At 41.1% G+C, this 24,021-nt stretch overlaps 1 protein-coding gene across 1 annotated transcript in view; it reads right to left on the bottom strand.

The window, feature by feature from the left end:
• Positions 1–1,079: 1,079 nt before the first annotated feature.
• VOPP1 (VOPP1 WW domain binding protein) overlaps positions 1,080–24,021 on the bottom strand; it is a 62,992-nt gene continuing 40,050 nt past the window's right edge. The window contains exons 2-5 of the mRNA XM_041425214.1: positions 19,550–19,608; positions 5,953–6,030; positions 3,808–3,944; positions 1,080–1,533 (exon numbers count right to left, since the gene is read on the bottom strand). Coding sequence (XP_041281148.1) covers positions 1,352–1,533; positions 3,808–3,944; positions 5,953–6,030; positions 19,550–19,608 — 456 coding nt within the window. The 3' untranslated portion in view covers positions 1,080–1,351. The remainder of the gene's footprint in view (positions 1,534–3,807; positions 3,945–5,952; positions 6,031–19,549; positions 19,609–24,021) is intronic.

The following is a 24,021-nucleotide window of genomic DNA, read 5'->3' as shown; positions in this document are numbered from 1 at the left end:
ATGGGACTCTTAACCCTCAGCTATGTTGTTTTTGCAGGTCCTTCAGCAGCAGGAGGCAATGACATCTTCTTTTTGTCACTTTTTGTCCATGTCACACATGGATGGGTGTGAGAGTCCTCACAGGCAAAGGGACTCTCTGTTTATTCGATGTTCATCTGTGGTCACTCAGAAGACTGGCCATGAACACTCACAGCAAAATACATCAAGACCTAAGAGATATTGAAAGCCAAACCATCTGTGCATCATGTCAAAGAATGGTATTAAGAACCTGTCCCAAAAAGTTACTATTTTTTTTGACCTAGAGAGGAGAGCAGATTTACAGATCTATCACCTAAGATGACAGCTTTACTTGGTACTCTTTGTGGCAGCAGTAAGGCTATAATGGAAGATACTATTTCTCAGGGACTAAACTCCCATCAATGCCAAAGGGAGTAAACTTGTACTTATGCTCCCATCCCTTCTTACTGTAAATATTTTCCAGTTTAGGGAAGAAAACTTATGTATTTCAGTGTTTCTAACTGTTCTGTCAAGAGGCACAAGTAGCTCTGAGGTCTCAACACCTTCCTCTCATGTCAACATCTAGGCCATTGTCTGTTTCGTACAAACTCAGTGCTGGTAAAACAAGGTGAGCCAAGATGCGGATCACACAGGTGAAATTCACATGATGGGCAAGAAGCACTCAAGTCCCAGTCCTTAATTCTGGATGCATCATTTAAAGTAACAACTCCCTCTTTTCTAGGGCACTTGTCAGAGCCCCTGCCACGACTCAACCAATACTGGTACTCTAGTCACAGTGACTTTTATCAGAGCATCTTTCTGTTATACATCAGAACTGAACCGTAAAAGAAAATAGTAAAAATGAAAGATGGTAGTCACAATTTCTGGTAAAATCATTGCCCTGCTGCTTCTACCTTTATCTTCTTTGTCTGCCATTTCCCTTAGCTGAGGGCATTTCTGCTGTGGGATCTTAGGAGGCTGCACATCACCCTGGGGTCACAAGAACTGCTATCAGTGACCTGCCACAACGCAATTAAAACCTCGATTGAAACAAACAATAAATAAAGAGAAAGACATACAGGTTTTAAATATAGGTTTCCATTAAAAGCATTACAAAGACAACTTCTCTCAATTTGAAGAAAAAGAAAAATTCCACTTCTACTAAAAAAAAAAAAAAAAAAAAAAAAAAAAATTAAAAATTACCCTTTTGCAAGTAACTTTAATGAGGAAAGGTGCAGGGAAGGGAAGGAGAGAGGACTTGGAGAACCAGCAAGTGTTCAAAAGGGCAGGTGCCCTCCATCTTGGTCATTTTGCAATTGCACCTTCTTCTCACACAGTCAGAGAGCCAGAGTCCTCATGTGGAGGATTTCACCACCTGCTCATATGGGGGAGGTGGTGTGTTGCAATAGGAAGGTGGGGGTGGGTAAACCGGGTTTCCTTGTGGGGAATTGGGCTGGACGTGGAAAGCCATAGCCATGGGATTCATCACAGGTCCACCTGGATCTGTGTAATACGGCACTCCAGGTTGTTGTGACCCTGAAAGAAAGAAAAGGAGAGAAAAGGTATCAGCAACAGAAGAGGCACCAGGTTGCGCTCTCCCAGGGCCTGTGCTCTGCATACTCGGACAAGGTTTTTTGAAGTGTTCATCAGAGCAAAGACAAGGAGTCTTTCTCCCTTCCAGAAAAAAAAAAAACAACAGGCTGGCAGGATTGCATCCACATCTTCAGATACTACCAAAAAGTTTCAGTTTTGCATCCAATGGAAATCACTTAGTGGAGCAAAGGGCACCACTGCTCCAAGCATCTACCATTTCAAAGGGAAAACAGTGAGCCCTGTTCAGTTGCTCTGACAGAAAAGCTTTTCTGTCTGCAGAGAAGAGAGCTGTGGGATCCCAGATGGACAAAGGAGTCTCTACTGTGGCCATGACTCAGGTGTCAAGTCTTACAAAAGGACTTCAGAGATTATTTTGTGGTGTCCTGGATCTGCTGATAAGCCAGAGTGAAGCTCAGATGGATAATTTCCCTCCTAGGCATGGTACAGTTTAGAGGGGAAAAGCAAAGAGCCAAGCAAAGAATGTATGAAGCAAAGAGCCAAGCTGTAGTCAGTTACTGCTGGCTAGCACAATGGAACAAGATTGCTTTGCATAGATTCAACTTAGGAAATTACGTCAGAGCCTGCAGGGACAAGGAAAGGAAATATATGGCCAAACACAAAATTCCTTGGCTATGACACATAAGGAGTAACAGAGGTTGCTGCCATAAGAACAAAGCTGGTGTGTAACCCTCCTCAGATATCACAGTGGGTGGTGGAAGATGACTTAATGCAGACTATCTCAAGATCCAAGTCAGCTTTTTAAAATTCTTTCTCTCTGTCTGTTTAAATAAAGATGGACTGGGAAAAAAGTCATGGCTGAGCAACAGGTTTTCTTCTTTTGGTGCCAGTCTGTGTTTCCTATAAACAACACAGCTTCTAAATCTGCTTCCCCTTCCATTCTCCCAGTTAGGCTTCCAGAAAAGCACTCCCAGCAGATGCTGCTGGAAAGGCAGAAGATGCTGCTGCGATCTCTGCAGGGAAGGAAGGAGACAGGCAATGAGCCACATTTTGAGGGCTCCACCTCAACAGTGAATTGGCTAATGGTACCAAACCCAGAAGAGTAATTACTGGAAAATGGGAACTTGCTTGACTACTAATTTGCATTGCTTTTGCTGTTAAATATTTATAGAACAGTGGAAAAACTAAAACTAAAAAATAAAATAAATTGTGGGGTTAGCTCATAGCCCAAAGCTTTTAAGTAACAGTAGTAACAATCTGGAAGCAGGTGCCATAATCAGGTCATCAAAGAGCTTGTGCTTATTTCATATTTACTCACAATTAATGTTCTATGAAGCACCATGAAAGAGTAAAACTGTGCTCTAAATTTAAATCTGGTGTTTATCAATCCAGCCAAAGACACTCTCTGTTCACATAAACTCCAGGCTATTTTTCAGGCTTAAAAATATTAGTCTAGTTGGATTGGCTCCCCCCCAGCTGCAAAATACTCTCTGTTCAGTTAAGGAGAAAAGCAGATGCAGAATGGGAGCCCTAAAAATCCCTTAGAATTTAAACAGTGAAGTGTCAGTTTGTGTCTGTTACATCTTTCTAACCATTTATGCCTAGGAGTGTTCTCAACCAGAACTAGCTACCAGACAGGAAGAAATTACAAACTTAGAAAGCAATTTTGGCAGAGGAGCCCTCACTAGGTAGGTCGTCCTGCTGCTCACAGTTATTACTTACCCAAGAGACAGCAATCAGACTAACAAGGGGAAAAAGACCACTTTGGCACAGAAAGACTGCAGCACAGAACACTGAATGCAAATGAAAAATACCTGCAAGATGGCCAGATTGTGGAAGAAAATGCTAGGCTTTCCTTCAGCTCTGCCAGATGTTATCAATTGTATTTAAAACTCTTTCTTCCTGTGACTGTTGAATTTGGACACCTATAATTTTGTCTACACTGCAAAGGGAGAGCTTGCTAGCCTCCTTCCATGCATGGACACACACCTGTAAAGGTATTAGGAACCAAAACAAAACTGAAAGTTCTGTCATCCCATGTGTTTCAAATCACTTCTGTACACTGCAGCTGAATTATGCTGTTGGAAATGCTGAGGACATCACTCACTGCAGGAGGTGGATGCAGTTTGAGTGCAGTGCAATCCCTTGTATGAATCGCACAGTGTCCAAAAACCAGTGAAACAAAAGCTCAAAACCCACCCTTTTTTAGTGTCTTGGCCAACTAAGAAACCAGTGAAACTTTTATGAGCAGTCTCTGACCTGATGCAGTGTTGACTGGTTGTCTGGTGTAAGACACATTAAAAGTAGGTTCTTCTACTAATGGAGGAGGGTACATCCGCCTTCGGATAAAGAAACCAGCTCCACAACAGAACAAAACTCCCATCATCAAAAGGAACCTAGGCAAAAAGAAGAGGGAAGTAAAAACCTTCACATTCAGGCAGCATTTAAATCCAGACTGTTCACTGAGAATACACCAGCCTACAGCTTTTAACAGGATTTCTTAAACAGGTTGCCTCTTGAGAGCAGGTCTGTCATTTTGGCACTTGTATTATGGACATCTTCAGTGATTAGTACTATTGTCAGTGTTCTCTGGCACGTAACCCACAAGTAAAACACACTTGAACTTTTCAAAAGTTCAGGTTCAGACGTGACCTTGGCTGCTGGGATGCTAAACTGAAATTCCAGGTCGGTACAATTTCAAACTGCACATCTTGGATGCAGGCCCCAGGCTTACAGCATCTAGGCTGCTCAGGATGTTTGTGGAGTACAGAGAGGAATACTATTCTGCATTTGCCACTAGAAGAAGAATCTTAGATATTCTTAAATTAACTCAACATTTTAATTTCATCTCCCATGGGAAATATGGTAGCTGGCACTTAAGCTCAAGCCGGAAGACTGAAACATTCAGTACTGATGGCGACAAACTTTGCTTTGTGCTTCCTACATGGGATATTACATTCTCCATAAAAAAAAAAAAAAGACATTATTTAGCCACCATTCTCCTTCTCTCAGCATCTTTTCCAATCTAATTAAACTATCCTCATCATTTCCTTGCCCTGGTGTGGTGGAAACAGGAACATGCAGCATGGGCACATCAGATTTTGGTCTTCAGACAGCGGCTTTCACTGTCTTTCCTTGATCAGTTACCAGACACTACAGTGACTCATGCAAGCTCTTGTAAATAGGAATGGTTCTTTTGCTTGTAATTGCCATCTTGTTTCATGGCCTTTTACTGGAAGACAATGAGAACTGTGCTTTTTTGGAAGGCAAGGAAGTTGGCCAGAGGCAAGCCTATGCACTGTGCTTATCTCCTCTGGAAAATTCCCAGGTGGCTGAGAGGAAGAGAGTGGCACAGCATGGCAGCAAGAGTTACTTCATGCAAAGGCTCAAACTCTGTTCTTGTTTCTACATTAGAAATGAGAGCAGAAGGAGGTTCTTTTTCCCTGAGCCAATATTTATACATTCCCCTTTGGCAATGTTCCTGCAAAGGATTTTTTTATGAACAGAAAAACAGAGATTTACGATGTCACCCCAGGGATTGAGATAGAGAGCTCTTCACTTATATCAGTAAGGATTGTACACTAAAACTCCAAAGTCAGCTTTGGGAAATCTCTGTATTACAGTATACATCAGGCTTCTGTTTCTCACTATTTATTTGTTTTAGTTTTGGGGGCTTTTTAAAAAAATCAATCTTCAAATTCCACATTAAAATGCCTGAAAAAAGGTTTTCTAGGGAGTCTTTCCTTTCTCTCAAATGTAATGAGAAGGTTTTATTCAGGTGCTTTCTTAAATTCCACTCCAAAAGGAATTTACCTTATTTTTTCATTACACATATAACAGTGATTAGTTTAAGCTTTATCCAGATTACTGAGCTGCTGGTTTCACAAGCTCAATCTTTCTGCCTTCTTTTCCTTTGCTGTCATCTCCAGCAAAATCCTCATAGTCATAAAAGTACTTCTCTTCCTTTTTAATTGAAGCCTCAATTCAGCTGGCAGGAATATATTAAATCCTGCCTAAAAGCACAATCCTGCTTATAGGATCCATTTTTAAAACTGAGTGCCCAAAAAAACCAGGAAGAATGTTGCTCTTTGGTAGTAGCCGAGACAGGCATAAAGAATTCAGCAATTCTAGATAAAAGTGGAGCTGCTGCTTGTACAAAGCAGCAGGATGCAGAAGCAGGAAAGGTCAGCCTGACATGATTAACCTCCTTTTTCAGTGTTTTTTACTACATCAGGAGAATTTTATAAGAAAAAACAAAAATCCATGCATTTCTATGCACATACATACCTTCCTATATACTTGCACCTACTGTACTTTAAAAATACCAGGGCTGGCAATATCTTTATGTAAGTCCAACCAACAAGTTGAGGACAAACACAAAATTCCCAAATACCCTGCACCTACCAAAAATACCATAGGCGCTGGATAGAGAGAGCTCTTACACAGCATCTTGAGCCACAGCAATCCTCATAGGAGCGACATCTGCACAGGAGAAAAAAAGAGACAGTGGTGTTGAGTGGCTGTTGCTCAGAATAAAATGGCATCCCCAACCCTGACACCATTCACACCCCCAACCAAAGCATTATTTTAAGAACAGACTACCCTTGGCTGGATAAATCTGTCAATCATATGCACAGCACAGTTCTATCCCTATTCAGGAACTTTTCCCATGTTATTGAAACTAACTTCCTACATACTTAATCTCAAACCACCTCTAAAAGACCAAATATGGTGTTCAATTCTATACAAAAAAAGGACAAGTTATAAAGAAAAGCAGTATCACTGGGTTTTCTTTCACAGTAAATGAATACTTCAGACTCCCAACAGATGTTTGGAGTTTTATTCACTGGAACAGACAAGAACTACCAGAACGAAACTGCCAGATCACCCTTTCTTTGAAATCAGCACCTTCCAAGCAGAGTAACCACTGAGTGCAGAGGAAATTCCAATTGTACCACTATTTGCAAATTTTATGGCCTTTTTTCTTCTCAGAAGTTGCACTGGACTGCAACTGCCAGCAACTCTCATTATTAAAGCAGCCTTTTCTCTAAAAAACCCCCACACTTCAAATTAATATTTCATACGCACAGAACATTTTCAAAGGTATTACATCACCGGTCATTGTGAGGTACCACTTCAGAAAAAGCAAGCACATACATTAAGGGCAACCTCTGAACAATTCCTATGGTAACTCCTATTCCCACATCAATGAAACCTACTTAGTAGGGAAAAGGACCAAGTTAACACAGAATCTATGGTATGTAACAGACTTGAATGAAAATAGGCATATAGCAATAAGATTACTATATCCACATACAAAAATAAAAGAGGAGGTGACCACAACTGGATTGATCTTTTTAATTTTTTAAGGGTGTTGACATCTGTGTGCAGAATGCACTTATTTATTTAAGCATCTGATCTTGGACAGTTTGCTCAACTGCATGACTGTGCTCCCATATTTTCATGCAAACTAAAACCACGTCAACTGAATAATTGTACAGACAATTACACATTTACATGCTCAATTAACAAGGCTTCACTCAGAAAATACATTGTCACACAGGCTTCAGCCTCTAACTGGGGCCAGAGAAGGATGCTCTATGGATACGTAATCAGTTGTTTTGCAAGTGAAAACAGTTACATGCTCTTCTGATGACAAATAAGTAGGATTTATTCAGGCAAGCCAAAGGATCTGACATGATCATCATTGCAAGGTTCATTAACAGACTCAGGCACCCAGTTTGAGACTCAGGCCAAGGAAGTTGCTCATGCCAAAAGAGAAAACACCCACTATGCTGCCATTGAACATGAAAGTGACCCATCCACAATTTTTCTTCTTTAAAGCTTCCCAAGACTTTGACAACCGCTCGTACTCAAAACTACCAAACCTCACATAACAACTAACCAGACTTAGCAAATCAGCATTAACTTCAGTCCTCTTGGGACCAAGAAATTAAGTATTCCTCCATGTTTCCACAGTGGTTCAACCTAACAGGAGCTTTCAAGACATATGTTGAAGTCAAGGACAGATTCAGGTTCCTTACAAAATGGACTGGGAGCTGCTGTCTTCTGTTACACCACTACTCATGGTACTCCTTTGCTCTTCAACATGCTTTGGTTGGAGCACTTCATCCATGGTGATGGGTACTTGCCCCCTTGGCTGATGCTGCACAGCAAGGATTTTATTGGGCCAGAAAAGCAGAGAAGAAACTGAGCCCATAAATCTAGAAACCCTTCTTGAGTCCATCAGGACAAAAATAAAAGGAAGGATTTTAGGAATGTGAATAGTCTTTATCTCTGCCTCCACACACTGGCTCTCAGTCCAGACACCCATATCTGACCACACACAGGATGGGGAGTGGAGGCACCATTTCCCAGAGCCCCAAGAGCTTCACCTTAATAAAACTTAATCAGAGAGGTCACAGAGACTGCACACACACCTCCCCATGCCCACCCTTGCCTTGCTTATTTTGCACCTGTTTTCTCCAGAGCCTGAATAGATGGGAAATGGCTATTTTAAAATACACAATTATGGTCATTCAAACCACCAAAATTAAAGGAGCATCTGTAGAGGAATACATACCTCAGGTTTTTTATCTTTAAGTTATCCAGGAGTCAGCACCATTTTAAAAGTCCCAAAGGCTTTGCTTTTATTCCTGCAGAAGAAGGCTACAGCACCAGCTAGATGGCAGAAAGGCTACACTGCTGAATATTTATGAAGCTCCTGAGACCACTGACTGACAAACAGGCCATCAAAGAGAAGTTTCAGGTGACTGAACTTTCATATGGTTGAAAACAATGATGCAAAGGATGGAGGAGTCTCTCATGGTGGCTCCAATTCCTGGCAGTCAGTAAGCTTTCTTACTGTGAAAGCCAGTAAGCTCAGCCAGCTCATCCCAGGCTGACCACTGCATTTGCTGGGTGGATCTGTGAATGGAAACCAGTACTACAACCCTTTGAGGTCTGACACTGGTAAGTTTGTCACTTCTTACCCATAAAACCAAACAGGTGATTTATTCTGTGTGCCTGTGAGAATGCACACATGTATCCATATGCAGGAGCATGGAATCAAGGCTGGAATCAAGCATGATGCCAACCTGCTGTCTGTACTCCCCACCACTTAATAGCAGCACCAAAAAGGACGGGAAGAGTGAATATTCTATTTGCTGATACTGCCATCAGGCTATAGCAAAAGATCTGCTGATCTCTTGTTCTTGATTCTATGCGCTGTGGAAAAACAACACCTGACAATATTCATCCCCATCACATGACAATTAACTTACTTACAAAAGCCATATTTATTAGCTGGCAAAAATGAACAACAAAATCAGCTTATTAATGGAGTAAAAATGCAAGCTTAAGTATAATCAGTCTTTGATGTACTATCTCTCACTGCCTGATGGCAAATCACAGCAGAATTAAGAACCTGGTTCAAAAAACCCATAATTAAACACATGCACATATATTTACTGAATGGTATGCATTTTCTTTAAATTGAACCCATACTTTGGTTTTGCTTTACAAGGAATGTAAATGCCAGTTGAAGCAGAATGAGCCTTACTATCAATCAGAAGTGGACTGAAGCCATCTCCAGAAGACTTTTCTGAAGTCAATTTCCCTCTTTCACAGATCAATGATGATCCCAAGAACTGCATTTCCCTAGGGTAATGTTCATTTCATTGATCAAAAGTTAACCTATGACACAGGATAAGACATAATTATTTGCTTTGCTAATCTGCAACTTCACTAAGAATACAGTGTCTCTTTCAAAAACGGTGCAATGGGATTTAAGATTTAGAAGGTACATATTTTCATTCATAATTCAGTGGAATAAAAGGACAGTATGTGCATGTCCAATGTTTTGAACTGCTGGCACACCAAGAACTGCTGTGTCACAGATCAAAGTTACACAGCATGTCAGGTCACAGGGACATGGCTTTTCTCTGGGTTCACACTTAAATCATGGCACTGAACTTCCTTTCTTTATGGACAAGCAAATCATAGTTTCACATAAAGGTATATGGTATGACCCAAACCTTACAAACCAACTCTTTATTTGCATGTGTTCTGTGGATAATAGCTGCTCAATGATATGGTCCAATAGCTCATCTCCAATTATACCTGCATCTACACAGCTGAATAATTCCCTTCCTAGTAGAGCTGCTGCAGCAAAGAGCTGCATTCCCTACCACCACCACATCTTTGAAAAGGAAGCTGTAGTATTCTTAGGTTTTTTCTCTAGCATCATATGTGCCAAAACCTGATTTAACATTTAAGATGTTTTATTAGTAATGTATTTTGGAAGAGTGAAAAAAACAAACTGTCAATCCACATGTAGTGGCAGAAACCCTACTGTAGACACAGAGACAGAGGATGAGTGTGTGAAATAAAACCACAACCCCACATCAACAACCAAATACAGTAAACTGCATCATCTCTAACCTCATCTTGTTCTGAAGACAAACCTGACATGAATTCCAAAAAAAGGTTGTATACCAGTCATAGGTTAAATGATTGCTGCACATATCTGTAAATTCTATGATACAAATTGGGATTCATTGAAACACAAGAAGCACTGGCAGTTTTGGAGTGGGGGGCAAGAAAACTGAAGGGAGTCAGGGAACTATGTAAATGAAAATACAGCAGTAGCCCAAAGCTAAGGGATGAACTGCTGAGGCTGGGTCATCTCCAGGCAGATTCAATGTTGAGCCCTCAAAGTCAGAAGGTTCAGGTCTGCTCCCATAGAAGAGATGACAGCAGACAGCTGAAATGTGCATATGTATTTACTTGTTCTAGGGCAAAAGAAGTTTTAAACATAAAATAATCTAGTCTGCTTGCAATTCAGCTGCCAGGATATAATGATACTGAACAGAGAAAAAACAAATAAGGCTTGAAACAAAAAGAAAAAGTAGGCAATCACCACAAAGCGACTAGCAGAAACAATTCTGATGAAGCTCTGAGTCATGGCTGTACTATCAATGAGGAGTGATGTTGCTGAGCTACACTGCCACAAGACTTAGACCTGACAGACAAAAAATGGGGAAGATCAACTGAAGGTGTACCATGTAATTGAGAAAGAGCTCTTTTTCTACAAAGTTTACTTAAACTTTTATTAATTTCAGACATTTCTTAAGTGCATTTCCATCTTTCCATAAAAAGCAGTCTTCAAAGCAAACCCATTGCCTGTACTGCTGTCTTAAGGAATGACACAGACTATTGGCTGCAGACATGGGGAAGACCACCATACAATGGAGGGGTTATCCCAAGGAATCTACGCTATATCTATACACCAATGTTACAGGTGCCCACAGAACATGGAAATCAAAACAGAGAGTCCAACTGTGCACTCAGGAGTCCCATGCAAGCATCTACTTCTGAGTCCCAAAGTGGTTTAATCTCCCTCCAGAAAGATGCTGGAACACTAAGACCACATCCTTCCACTGGCATTCACTCAAGTGCTTGAGGAGCAATAAGATAGGCAAGGTCTTTGGCTGTAGGGAACATCTGCATTCCGGCCTTAGTCCTAGGGTCATTTGTGTCTCCTTGGTCTAATTTTCAGCAGACACAATTCCACCACAGCTACCTGCAGTTACAGGTTCTCAGCACCCAAAAGCATTTACCTTCTTATAAATAGCCAAGGTGACTTCTCAGCATATGCAGTAACAGTGCCTTGTCAAACACAGGTCTGATAAGTATGAATAGATAAGTTTATTATAATAAATACAGCTGCTTCATAGATGAATGGAGCTGTGACCTCAGCGCACATCTGTACTTCAGAGTAAAATCACAGCTACTGGTAAGCTATCCAGTAGCTTAATGAGAGATAGCTATCCAGGTCCTTGGTAAATCACACAGCCCTTACATAAGAAAATGTAAGCCATAAACAAAGGAAAAGGGCTGTCAGTTAATTTTCTCTACCGAGTAGAAACAACTGAGACAGAAACAGTATTTGCTCAGGTAAGAGTCCTGTCTGCTTTGACACAGCTAAAATCTCCTATAAGACAAGGTACTTGGCTCCTGTCCTTCACACAGACATGAAAAAGAAGAGCAGGCAAGAGCTGAAAAAGGGCTTATTTCTCAATTACTCTTTAAGTGAAGAGTCTATAAACATATAAACACCATCTCTGTGATCTCTGTGCAAGAGCTCAGCAGAATACAGTAAATCCTCCCCCACTTCTGATGGGATGAGAAGTATTTGCTCAGGTGCTCCTATCAAACCAATCCTTCTCACAATCTTCTGCTACCCAAAGATTTACCATAACCCCAGCCCTCTCTTTCCAGATCCTAAGAAGATAGCCACCCTGCAGAGGAACTCTTTGTTATCTGTAAAGTACCACTACATGGCTTTCTGGCCAGCACATATCCATCTAGAAATTTTCTCTGCTCCCCTTGTGGCAGAACCTAGCAAGAATTGCAGTAGCTTGGGCTTTGGCAGTATATGGAGCCTTAAAGAGTCATTTTTCAACAGAGGCTGCAGGCTTTTCTCTCACAGAACAAAGCAGAGAAGCAGCATTGCTTAAGGCTCTGACAAAAGTAAGCCACTGATAATGTGTATGACAAGTTTGAATTTTCTGGAGGTGGAATTGTAAATTTCTTGTATCAACAGGAATGAGGAATTCTAGTTAATCATCAGGCCCCTTATTAAACAAATGATTAGTTCTTCATATCTCAAGCTGCATCCAGTGGGCAGGCAGTCCTACTGCATCTCATGCCTGCTTTGGGAACTCAAGCAGTCTGCTGGCAGGGGGCGATGGGTATCCAGGAATTTGCTGTCTGCCTCGATTTAAGATACTAAAGCATAGTAAACCTTTTTTTTCCTGCACCAAGCCACTGCATGATCAAATGCAGAGAAGGACTGGGTAGTAATGGCCAGCTGTTAAGTGCCATCAAGTCTTTCAAAACTTTAATTCGGGGTCTCCCTACTTAGGAAGGGTTAGAACTTCAAGATTACTTAGGTGCCAGATGCACTTTGACACTGTCTACTGAAGGTGCAACCTTTCCTTTCCCACTGACAGGAAGCTGGAAGAAACTGGTTCTCAGTCTCTACTAGGGTTCTTGTCTGGGACATGGAAGAATTAAGACCTGATGAGTATTTCAAATCAAACACCTTCCACAGGAAAAAGTGAGGCTCGCTCACAGTAAGTCACAACTGTGGTTAACACATCCTCTGGAAATGAGAAGGGAAGGGGAGGGGTTCTCTGTTCCACCTCAGCCAGGGGAGGGTCTGGTCTCAGAGGAGTACCCCACTAGAAGACAGAGGATGCCCTCTTTTCCTCTTTCCTCACCTTCTCAGAATTAGCTATCCATACCTGGTCAGCCTCCAACTCCAAAATTGTCCTTTAAATCTGAAATCGGGTCCATCACCTGTTTGATGGCTTGTGAAGGTTGATATATTAAACCACTCTCCAGGACCTACTCCTAGCAAGTTGAGCTGGGTGTTAATTTGGAAGCCTAATTCACCCCAGATTGCTTTAGATAATTGATTCATTGAAGGAAATTCCAGTTTGTGGCAAGGCACCTACCTGCTGGGTAACTCTGTCTCTTATTTGGAGCAAGGAGTAAGCTCCTTCAAGAGCACTGACTTTTGATGCTTTGACATTTTGCATCGTTATTGTTTGAGGCTGCAGTGGACTGAGCAATGGTGGTGGGATTCTGTTGCCTTTTATACAGGTGTCTGATAATTCCTGCTGTCTTTCTTCCCGACACAAACTGTGGACTTATGTCCTTGCAATGAACTACATCTGCAAACAGGCCCTTCCTGGGGCTGCCCACTGCAAAAGTGAGCCCTGGAATGAATCCAGGTCTCTGTGTCTGTACAGTGCCAACTATTCAAGGCGCCTGAAGAATGCAAAACTATTACATTGCCTTCCCTCTCCCTCCTCCCTGGTGGCTTCAAATCAAATGGAAGGATAAATCAGCAGCTATATTACTTCCCTAAGCACACACCTGCTGACACTTCATGCAGCTGTAATTGCAATGGAAAGCTAAGTGTACCACATCAGGAAAGCCAACTTAATTAACAGCAGCAAAAACAACAGGATGTGGAGCACAAACAGCCACCATCATGCAACACACCCAGTGCCTGGTTTGGGGTGGTTTCCCAGCCTATCGGACACACGTTGATGGGAGAAGTGCCCTCTGAGCTGTCTGAATAACAGCAAGAGAAAAACCTTTTTTTAATGTTTTCACCTGGGACATTTTGCAGGTTCTTGATAATGCACAGAATTATTATGGACTGACCATGAAGAATAAAATGACTCACATTCAAAACCCAGATGAGTATGGTTGTGTGATAAATACAATAAAACTTAATCAGCAAAGTAAGAGAAGCATGTGAAAATGCACAAAAAAAAATATTTCAAAACCCATGAAAAACCACAAACTTAATATATTCCTCATTCTTCTCTACAACAAGAAAAATAAATTACTCTTCCCATGCAGGGTAGGACATGTCTTAAACACGAAGAATACTTGCAAACATTTATTTTTTAGGTGTCCATTAGTGTTCTTATACTAATTCTAAATGAAAAATTAAACAGATTTCACCAACAAAAATGTGTACATACGCAGCTGTCTGCTGTATGCAGTAAACTGGTTTCTATGGCCAAAATATACTAGCCTAAAAATATAGCACTTCCACCTGCTTTCAACATTAATTCAGGTCCTGCTTTGGATAAGAATTAGAAGACAATAAGAGATGCCAGTCCTCTCTGTTCTGTTCTTCACATAATTGCCAACAGCAATGGTTAACACTTCCTTCCAGAGAAAATGTTCGTGTTTCTTTCTGGAGGTCTTTCACCTAGTAGCATACCTTTGAGAAGTCAAGACCTACAGAAGTCAAGGAACCCAGGGCAGAACTCAGATGCAAAAAGTCAGTATTTAGGAGGCAGAAGATGATACAGGCTAGGAGGCATTTAGAAATCATCACATATACAAGTAGGTGCAATGTTAGAAAAGCCAAACCTCACCTACAACTAGTAGTTGGAAGGTACACCAAGTCCAGCAAGAAGAGCTTCTACCACTACACTGGCAGTGGAAGCCATCTGTGGACAAACCAGAGAGTGGGAGATATCATTTACCCCAGCTTCAGCATGGGTTTCCATACTGTCTCCCTCAACATTCTCATAACCAAGTGCACACATTACAGCCTGGACAGGCAGGCAGCTAAATGTGTTTAAAAAAACCAAAGAGAAACACCATGGTGAGGCTTGGAGGGCAGGGGATAATGGGTGCCCCTCCCCACGGATGAGTCCTTCACTGACCCAGTGGCACCAGCGATGGTATATCTATTGCTGCGGACACGTGCCTACCATTCATACTCAAAAACATTCCTGCTGGTTTATAAATATGCCATGAAGCCTGGCAAGGAGAGGATTAGAAACATGCATCTGGAATTTATAACCTCATTAAAAGCCCCAGTATGATGGTAGCTAACAACTGAAGGAAAAATAAACAGAAAAGACCTGCGGGACTGATCAGTCATACCAGGAAATATGCTTCACCCTGCAGTGAGGGGGACATTCACAATCATGCAAATCAAACTACTACTCATCAGCAAAACATAAGGCAGCCTTCCCTCTCCTATTCATGCCAATTTAGAAATGGAAAAACAACTGGAGTATCTTGAGTGCTGCTGGCATCTGCCTACAGGGAAGGTGGTTTTGCAATCTAATGCATTCTCTGTGTTACCATTCACATCATTGCCATGGAAGAAAAGTACCTTGACTGTTTCTTCTGCCAACCATCAGCACATCTGAGAAAAGGCTGAGCTGGCTTACTTAAGTGAGAGTGGGATGAGGATACTTGTAGAGCATCAGTCGAGTCTCTTGAGACAGCTTTAAATTCTGAATCACTTTCTGTGCATCCACACAAGGATGATCTAATTCTTTAAGCAAACTCAGGAACAACTTGGCTCCCTGCTTTTCCAAAGGATAAGAATTAGATTCCAATGACTAATTCCTTTCTCTGCTTTATGTTTGGCTACTTATTTTTCTAAGTCATATTAAAAAAGCATTTTGCTGAAGTAGTAGAAAAGTATCTAACTGAAAACAGTCTCTGGTGACTCTGGTGACAAGGACATGGAGAAATGGTTGGATGGGTTAGGGAAATAAGAACAGTCTTGGGAATTGCCTGTATTAAGGACAGAAGACCAGCACATGTCTCTCAAATTCTTGGTAGGCTTTTCATGTTCACTTCTGGTCTGAAATAAGCTATACCTTACTCCTGCAGGAGAACAAAATGATTTTGGAAAATTATCAATTTCTCAGTCTAGCCTTAAGAAATGGAATTACATTTGCAAGAAACATGCTTGAATTAAACTAAAGCTTATTGATGCTATATGAATGATAAAGTAACTATTTTAATTGGAAAAAATTATTTTTAAAAAATACTAATACCATTAAATAATTGATGGACAGAAAGATGGATCATTAGTTCTGGTGTAGCTATGATATTTTTTGAAAAATCCTTTGCTAGGATTTTTTGTTCCTGGGAAGCTGAAGAGTCTCAGGAGAGAAATGTAAACAATAACTATTTGTTGCAGTAGAATGCAACAGGTGTATTTTTTATTGGTTTATGTGGATTGTTTTCACTTGATGACCAATCACAGCCACTTGTGTCAAGGCTGTGAGCAGTCACAAGATTTTGTTATGCATTTTGTTTTTGTTCTTTTTAGCTTTCTGATGATTTTTTCTCTCTATTTTTTAGTATAATTGAAATGTAACATTTAATATAATATATATCATAAGAAAATAAACCAGCCTTCTGAAAACATAAAATCCAGACTCGCGTCTCCACACATGGGGCACCAAACACAACATTCTGGAACTGTGATCTTCAATCTTTGCCTTAGCTGTTAAGATGGAAAGCATAAAAGACAAGTTTTAAGAAAGTTTTGAACAATATCTCTAACAGATTTTTCTTTTTAAAATTATTATACTGGAAAGCAGATTGAATTTAAAAAAACACTAAAAAAACTCAAGCTCCAAAATAGGAACTGTCATATAATTGCAAGTTTTACCCACCCAAATATAGCTGAATTTCCAGAACACTTCTTTTGGCACACTGTTCCTCTGGCTTAGCAGACACATTCTTATCTGTCTTTGAATGGCTGAAGTAGAGCCTTTATAGGAAAGATTAACTCAGCTATCTTTCCTTTAAACTTCTGAGAAAAGCAAACCACCACTTTATATGATGGTCCACCAGATTTCTATTACTCTGGATAATTTAAAGAGAGGCAGGCACCTTCTAGGAGGCTGTGCCTACCCAGAAGTGATAAGGCTATAGATGGGCCAGTTCAGGGATACCTCGGTCCCAGCATGCCACACTGCATTTGTGAATAGACACAGCACTTGGCATTTCTGAGCTGACATGCCAACCTTTTCATTATAATACCAACTGTCTCTGTGAGAGATGTGACATAGTGCCAGCATGGGACTGAAATCACAGGAAAATCATTAAAAAGGATTGCATTGCTGGGTTTTGTAAGTCTCCAAAGATAGTCTTGAGATGAAAGGAGAGACTATGTATATTAACTGGGGAGAAAAAAAGGTTGTTCACAAAATCAGTGATAGAAACAAATGGAATATACTGCAAACTCCTTTAAATATAAATCTAAATATATCTGCTTCATATGGACTGTTGCTATAGAAATGGTAAGATAAAATAAGACTCGTTTCACTACAGCACATCCCAGATCTAGATTCGTACAGAGGAGGCACTCTCAGGACAAAGTTATGTATTATGCCTTTAGATAATTTAACATGTAGCCATATGCTGATGAAGACGATGCTATTCATGCCTCCTCCCCCACAATATGCAGAATACTCCCTTCCTCCCATTTCACCAGTGTTTGCCAAAAACTATACCAAGCTGATTCAACACTGATTTGAATGTGCTAAAATGAACAACTTTCTGTGGGATTAGCAAATTGAATTAATTCAGTGAAGGGTCAAACAAGTACTGAAGCAATGGGACTTTGCCCTAAGATATTAAGATTGGAGTTGTGCCTCTCCTCCACCACAGAGGTGTGAAAAGACAGCACAGGTAGGAAGCAGCTGGGGACCCTAGACAACAGAAACTGAAATTGCAGAAGTAACAAAGTAGAGCAGCCCAGGCACCACAGACATGCACGACCTTCCTACTGCTTTGAGGCATTCCCCCTTTAACCCTACTGGGCTCCTGTGTACTCAAATGCCCTCTCCCCACACCCTTCCTTATTCCTTCATTTGTCATACATAGTATCTGTCCTCTGAGCTTTTCCATCCCCAAATCCTTATCATCTTTCCCTAGGATTTCTTCTTGTCCACTTATAATCACAACAACAACATTAGCATTAACATGACACTCATCACTGTAGGGACAATTGCTGAGCACACACATCCTGCCCCTTCCCCCTTCCTTTTTCCATTGACTTTCACTGTTCAGGAGAGTAGCAACCACAACACTTTCATGCAATGACTTGGATAACACAGTGCTGCAGTAACTACCACAAAACAAACAACTGCAACAACTAGTGACAGTCTTCCGATTGACTTGACAGTGTCAATATACAACAGGATTTTTTTTGTAGCCCTTTCTTTTGCAGGAATCTGTATGCACACAAAGGGTCTGAACCAATACCCAATCTCCAAGTAGCCACCCCTTTGTATTGCCAAGGGAGACAAACACTACCTGTGAAAGCACAGTAAATGTAAGCAGAAATGTAAGCAAAACACCAAGGTGATGATGAATAACACACTCCTGAATGTCAAGGTACACTGGGATTTTTGTAATTTTGTGACATCCCAGCTTCTTTCCCACATTGCAGAAAAGCAAAATAAAATGTAGGTGGAACCAAAGTTCTGTTGTTATTAGCATGCAAAGAAAATGAACTTATTTAAATTCCCCCATCTGTTTTGGCCAACCATTTATGAGTAATTCTCAACATTTCAGTCACCTGGAAAAAAGACAGTGTGTTCTAGGCACAAATACTTCCTAAGCAGTTAATATCTAGGATCACAGATGATTAAATCATGGTGTTTCATTCTTTCTGTGGGCTTTGTTTTGCAACTGGCTTCCTGGTTGCTTTTTGTCTCTAGCATTTCTCTCCTGCTTCTGGCAGATGAAGTGGAGGTGGAAAAGGGAGGGAAGTTCTTGGGTAGCATAAGGGTTACAGTAATTTCCAATCCTTCAACAAGAAAGAACTTGCTCAGGGAACAGATAACCTAATACTCTTCCACCCCACTTTGATTTTTGGTTTTTTGGGGGGTGGTTTTTTTTGGCTTTTTTTGTTTTTTTCTTTTTTTACTTATGTTTACAGTTGTTTGCAATTATAAAGTTATACCATCGAGGTGCAAAGTTCACTATGTTTATCTCCTTTCTGCCCCCAAACCCACATCGAATGTATCTCCCATCCACATATTTCCTCCACTTTTTTTGTCATTGCTGTGGGCAATACGAAACAGAAAACTGCAATTAGAGAGAGCCTCAGTCATACACCTACAGGTCACTGACATTTGGCTCATATTCAAGCTTAATGTGTATGCAGATGCCACTCATCAAAAGGACAGTTATGCCATGGATAACAAATAATCTCAACTCTCTAAATTAAACAACAGTATTAGCACAGGGACAAAGTTACTTTCAAAGCATTCTTGGTATTCTGTATGATTACCTATCCTTGATCAAAACAAAGGGAGAACTGTCTTCACACTGGTCTACTTATGTTTCCTTTCAGTGTTCTGAAATAAGAGCTGTTCAAGAACTTAGAGTTTTGTTTTCAGTTGGAAAGGTCATCTGGGGTGTGTGGAAAAATGAATCTGTACACTTTTTTTAATAAGGAAAAAGGGAAAGAGAGGGGTTACAGGGAAGGAGGGAAACTAAAGTTTGCTGCATCTTCATTTTTTGAATTTGCAGAAGTCTCAGATGAGTTGTAGAAAAAGTATACTTAGTAAAAGAGTAACAGTCTAGGAGCCTACAGAATCTAATTCTCTTTTGAAAAAGAAAAACAATTACTACTTACATATAATATGTAGGATATAATCCTTCAAAGTACCAGCAATGTTTTTTGGCATCTGTACACTACAAAAAAAGAAAAATATGGTATTAATATTTACATAGGATGATTTACAGTTATAAACACAAGCCTAGAGTATTTATAAATACTGTGACTCCGAGCAGCTAGGAAAGGTTTATATTCCCAAAGATTTCCCAATCCAGATACACACAGCAAGTGGGAAGTCAGTTCACGTAAATGGCAGCGTGTCCTGCCAGGATTCAGATCCCTCACGCAGGGCTTTGTCTGCGGGGCCCCAGCAGCTTCCCACAGTTCCCAAACAAAGTCAGTACATTTGGCGCTGACCCAGGATCCAGCTGCATGTGTTCCCTGGCAGAGCTGCTGCCTCAAAACCACGGACACCTTAAGAGCCCATGGCGCTTATAGCCTCTTACGTGACATCCAAGGCACAAGCAATTTGATGTTACTACACATATGACTACACAGTAAATTCAACAGTTATAGGGAATTATTCATCTCTCTGGAAGTGTGGACATGCAGAGCCGGCATCAGGAGCAGAATGGAGAACCATCTATCCCATCTCCTCTTCCTACAGCTTGGAAATGTCTCAAGTGTTCATTAAAATAGTGGGGAAAGGAAACTGCTTTCTGCAGCTGAGGGGTATTGTTCCCTTTTGCAGATTGCCGGTGTATCCCTGCGAAAGGACGGGACAGGCATTTCCTCAGCACGTGTGTGCCAGCAACGTGAGAAGTGCTCATCCTTACGGGCACTGCCAGAGCACAGGCAGCAGCACGCAACAATAGCGGCCCCTAATAAAGAAAACCAGATGTCAAGCTCAAGATCTACACAATGCACAAAATATTTCTGTGTATCCCACTGACATCACTAGCACAAAATGCCATCTTCACTGCAGACACAGCTCCAGCAGCTCCCCTGCAAGCTGTATTATCCCATCACTCATGGGCAGGGCATTGTGGGACACCCACTGCAGAACAATGAGGAATATTTGGGGTTTTAGCAACAATTCCCACTGCTGCTCGCACCTGAGACCTGACAACAGAAAGCCCTTGGCACACTGCCAGCATTTGGATCATTCTTCATGTTCACTTGGCAGCTCACCTTTAAATAATAGCTCGTTTAAGTTTATTAGCCTTCCCAAATCCCAGAATACTAAATGAATCCAGTTAAGACAAAGACAAAGTGGTTTTAGATCCTTGAGTCTCACTCTTCATGAATAAAAAAGGCTGCAAACTCGTTAATGAGTGTCTGATGAGCTAAATCACAGACAGATCAATTACAGCCTGTAAAGACAAACTGCCATGGATTAAATTGTTAAGAGTGGTACAGGAGACTGAGGGAAGAGGAGGAGGAGAACATGCTTTTGATGCACGTGATGGGGTGTTTTTCCAGTAACACAACAGGCTCACACCAGTCTTTGAGACGCACATACTTTAGCTTACGCTGGACGGACCAGTCCTCTCTCCCTAGGATAAACAGCAGAAACCCTGTTCCCCTCTCAAACTGATGCCACAGTCCAGGCAGTATATTCAGGAGGACTCTTTAGCTTCTACTGAAGCAAGTGGTGTTCAAAGATCCATCTCTGCATTTGCCTTATTCCCTCTTTGTCCCCCTCCTTCAAAGCTTCCAACTTTTTAACCCTTCCTTCCAAATAGTTTTACCACCCAGTTGTTTCCTCTTACTCTAAAATTAGAAATATGTCAAGTTTCTCTCCATAACACCATGCAAACCTACATGCATTGAAAAACCCAGTAGGCATGCTGCCAAGTCACCGAAAAATATTTTGGCTCTTCACCTTTCAAGGCTGTAGATCAGCAGACACTGGCTAAAATCCCAGTGTCTGCAGGTCAACCCCCTGGGAAGTCTCATTTCAGAGTACAGCTTGGGGTGGTGCTGCCATTAAATGTTTTTCCTTCCTGCTTCTCAGCCAGTATGAGTCACCATTTACCTCAACAGTCTTGAAGCCTTTTGTCAGTCTCAAGCATTTTAATTGATGTTTTCCCAGAAATGTTTCTGAGCACATGGAGCCTGCACACCCTTTTTAAGTGTAAAGCAGACATTTATATTCAGCACTCTCCCCCCATATTTTAATCTGCTTTACAAGTTCTAAAATGAATTGGGAAGATTCCACCTTCCAACATCTCCCTAACTGTCGGATTTCTGTTTCTGCCTCTAAATAATTCTCTTTTTCAGACAGCCAATATGCTTACCACTGTCACAAGAAAGGTTCCAGCCTGGGAAAGTTCCTTCCAGCTTACAGGGCTTAGATACCTGCTCTAAACATCCTTTGGTGTCCAGATTTAGTTTTAAATTGGCCCTGGAAGAGCAGGCACCAATCCCAGTTCTGCCTTTTTCTAATATCACAGTGCTATGAATACTGCATGGCAGTTATTCAGCTCTCCTACATGGGAATCAGGCAAAAAAAATCAAGTGGACCTCAAATGTGAGCAGCAGAGGCAAATCTGATCCACATGACATGTCAGACAGATTTACACGCACAAGGGCAAACTGCCGAGCTCCCTGCTCAGTTAAACTCCCACCCATCTCCATGGCAACTTTACTCCAGGAAAGCCTGACACAAAGCAGACGGCTACTAACCACCCTCTCTACTGCTGGTTAGCAGACTTCACAGGAATTCGCTGCTGAGAATAAGTCGAGAATGTCACTGCCACTAAGGATTTGAGTGCCTTTAGCACTCAGGCCCCAGAGAGATGAACAGGGGTCAGGGTACAGATTAGCTTTTCCCACCCCACATATATCCTCTGAAGAAGGCTATGATAATCCGCCGCTTGCCAAGATCCAAATTATTCTTCTGAGTGGTATTGGCCTCACTAGCTAAGCTGGTGGAGAGCCACACAAGAGTAAGAGGAGACATATGCCAGCAGCATCAGGCTCTCAGCCTTTGGAGAGCCATGTCCTTGTAGTTGTTTGAGACTATTAAATCCTCAAGAAACCACAGCTGGCAGGAACTCACTGCAGCCCACAAATCAGACGCAAAGGGAAGATCAGTCATATTGCTGCAATACAATAGGACCTCACACATGAGGATGGGTGCCCACCCTGCCAGCTCCCATATGAAGACAGGCTGTATCTCAGACTTTCTAACAAGCACTCATTCATGTATTTTAAAAGCCAATTACCCATTCTCTAATAGCCAAAACAGTGTATGTATGGTTTTATAACTAAGATTAGGTACAGCCCTACTGATACTTCCAGTTTTTCTAGGGAAAGGACTACTGCACATTTCTCTTATAAAATTCTCCCTTCTATGCCCTTTAAGAATTTGGCACAGCTATGAAATATAAATATGAGAGTACATTCATTTTTAAAACAAATTATGCAGGTCTAATTAGGTGTGCATATGTAATCTTTAGAGAATTAATGGTATGTGAATTAGCCAGATGCTTGAACACATTCCTTAAGTTTGCAAAGAAAAGGAGAGAAAGAGAAAAAACACAAGACTTGTTTTTTTGTTAGTTTGATTTTAAATAAATCAGCATCTGTCTTGTAGCCTGTTTTCTCTGCAAGACTATAGCAATGTGAATTGCAAGCTGTCCTTTTCTGTGGCCTGTAAATTATTTCAGATTTCCTTTTAAAAAGGACTCCTGCTTCCTGCCACAGATTGATATTGCAAATGTTATGGCTGCTAGTAAGAACAATGAGAAATAGGAATTACTGAAACATTATCCAAAGACTGATTTTGATCACACTAGAAAATACAGAACACAAAATACATATGTATGCACATGGTGTGGGGGATGCTAGAGCAGGCAGCCTGCTCACTGAATGTCAGGTGGTACTCCACAGATTTGCAGCATTTGCAGAAATACTACCTCTAGCAGGAATATCCTCCACATTGCACATCATTATATCTCAGTCCACAGGACAACAAAAATAAAGTAGAACTGATCAATTAATTACTCTTTGTAATCAAGAGATTCACAGCCAGTGCCTTCAGTGGAGGTTTGGAAATTAAAAACAAAAAAGTAAAAGCAAATAAAACCCCCTATGCATATTCCAGTATGAGTACAGTCCATTTCTGTTATGGGTACCTATGGAAAAAGCAGCTTGCTGTAGACAGCCATGCTTGTGGAGGGCAGATGGAGGGTGACTGCTATCTGTATGCTGAAGGGACATCCAGAGTGAATTTGTGACATCTGCTCAAAGCCAGATTCTGTAGGAGGCTATTATCAGTCACAAGGCCAATGAAAACCTATTAGTTACCAGCAACTGAGGGTGAGCCTTTCTTTTCCATTATGTATTATAGTTATAAGGATCCAAGGTAGATTCAGAAGAACAAAACCAGGTATTTAACAGTGACCTGCCACACCGATGCAATTGAAATGGCTCCTGGTATTCTGGGGTGACCTGCTAAGTGGCTGTAACCTCCCACTTAGCTGGGTATATGTTATACATTATTAGGGCTCAAGATGATCCACATGCCAGTCCTGTGGCTACGC

Source organism: Onychostruthus taczanowskii, unplaced genomic scaffold, assembly GCF_017590055.1.
Source record: "Onychostruthus taczanowskii isolate IOZ18803 unplaced genomic scaffold, ASM1759005v1 scaffold88, whole genome shotgun sequence".
NCBI lineage: Eukaryota > Metazoa > Chordata > Aves > Passeriformes > Passeridae > Onychostruthus > Onychostruthus taczanowskii.
The sequence above is the reverse complement of the archived record's forward strand: the minus strand, read 5'-3'. Positions and strand labels throughout refer to the sequence as shown.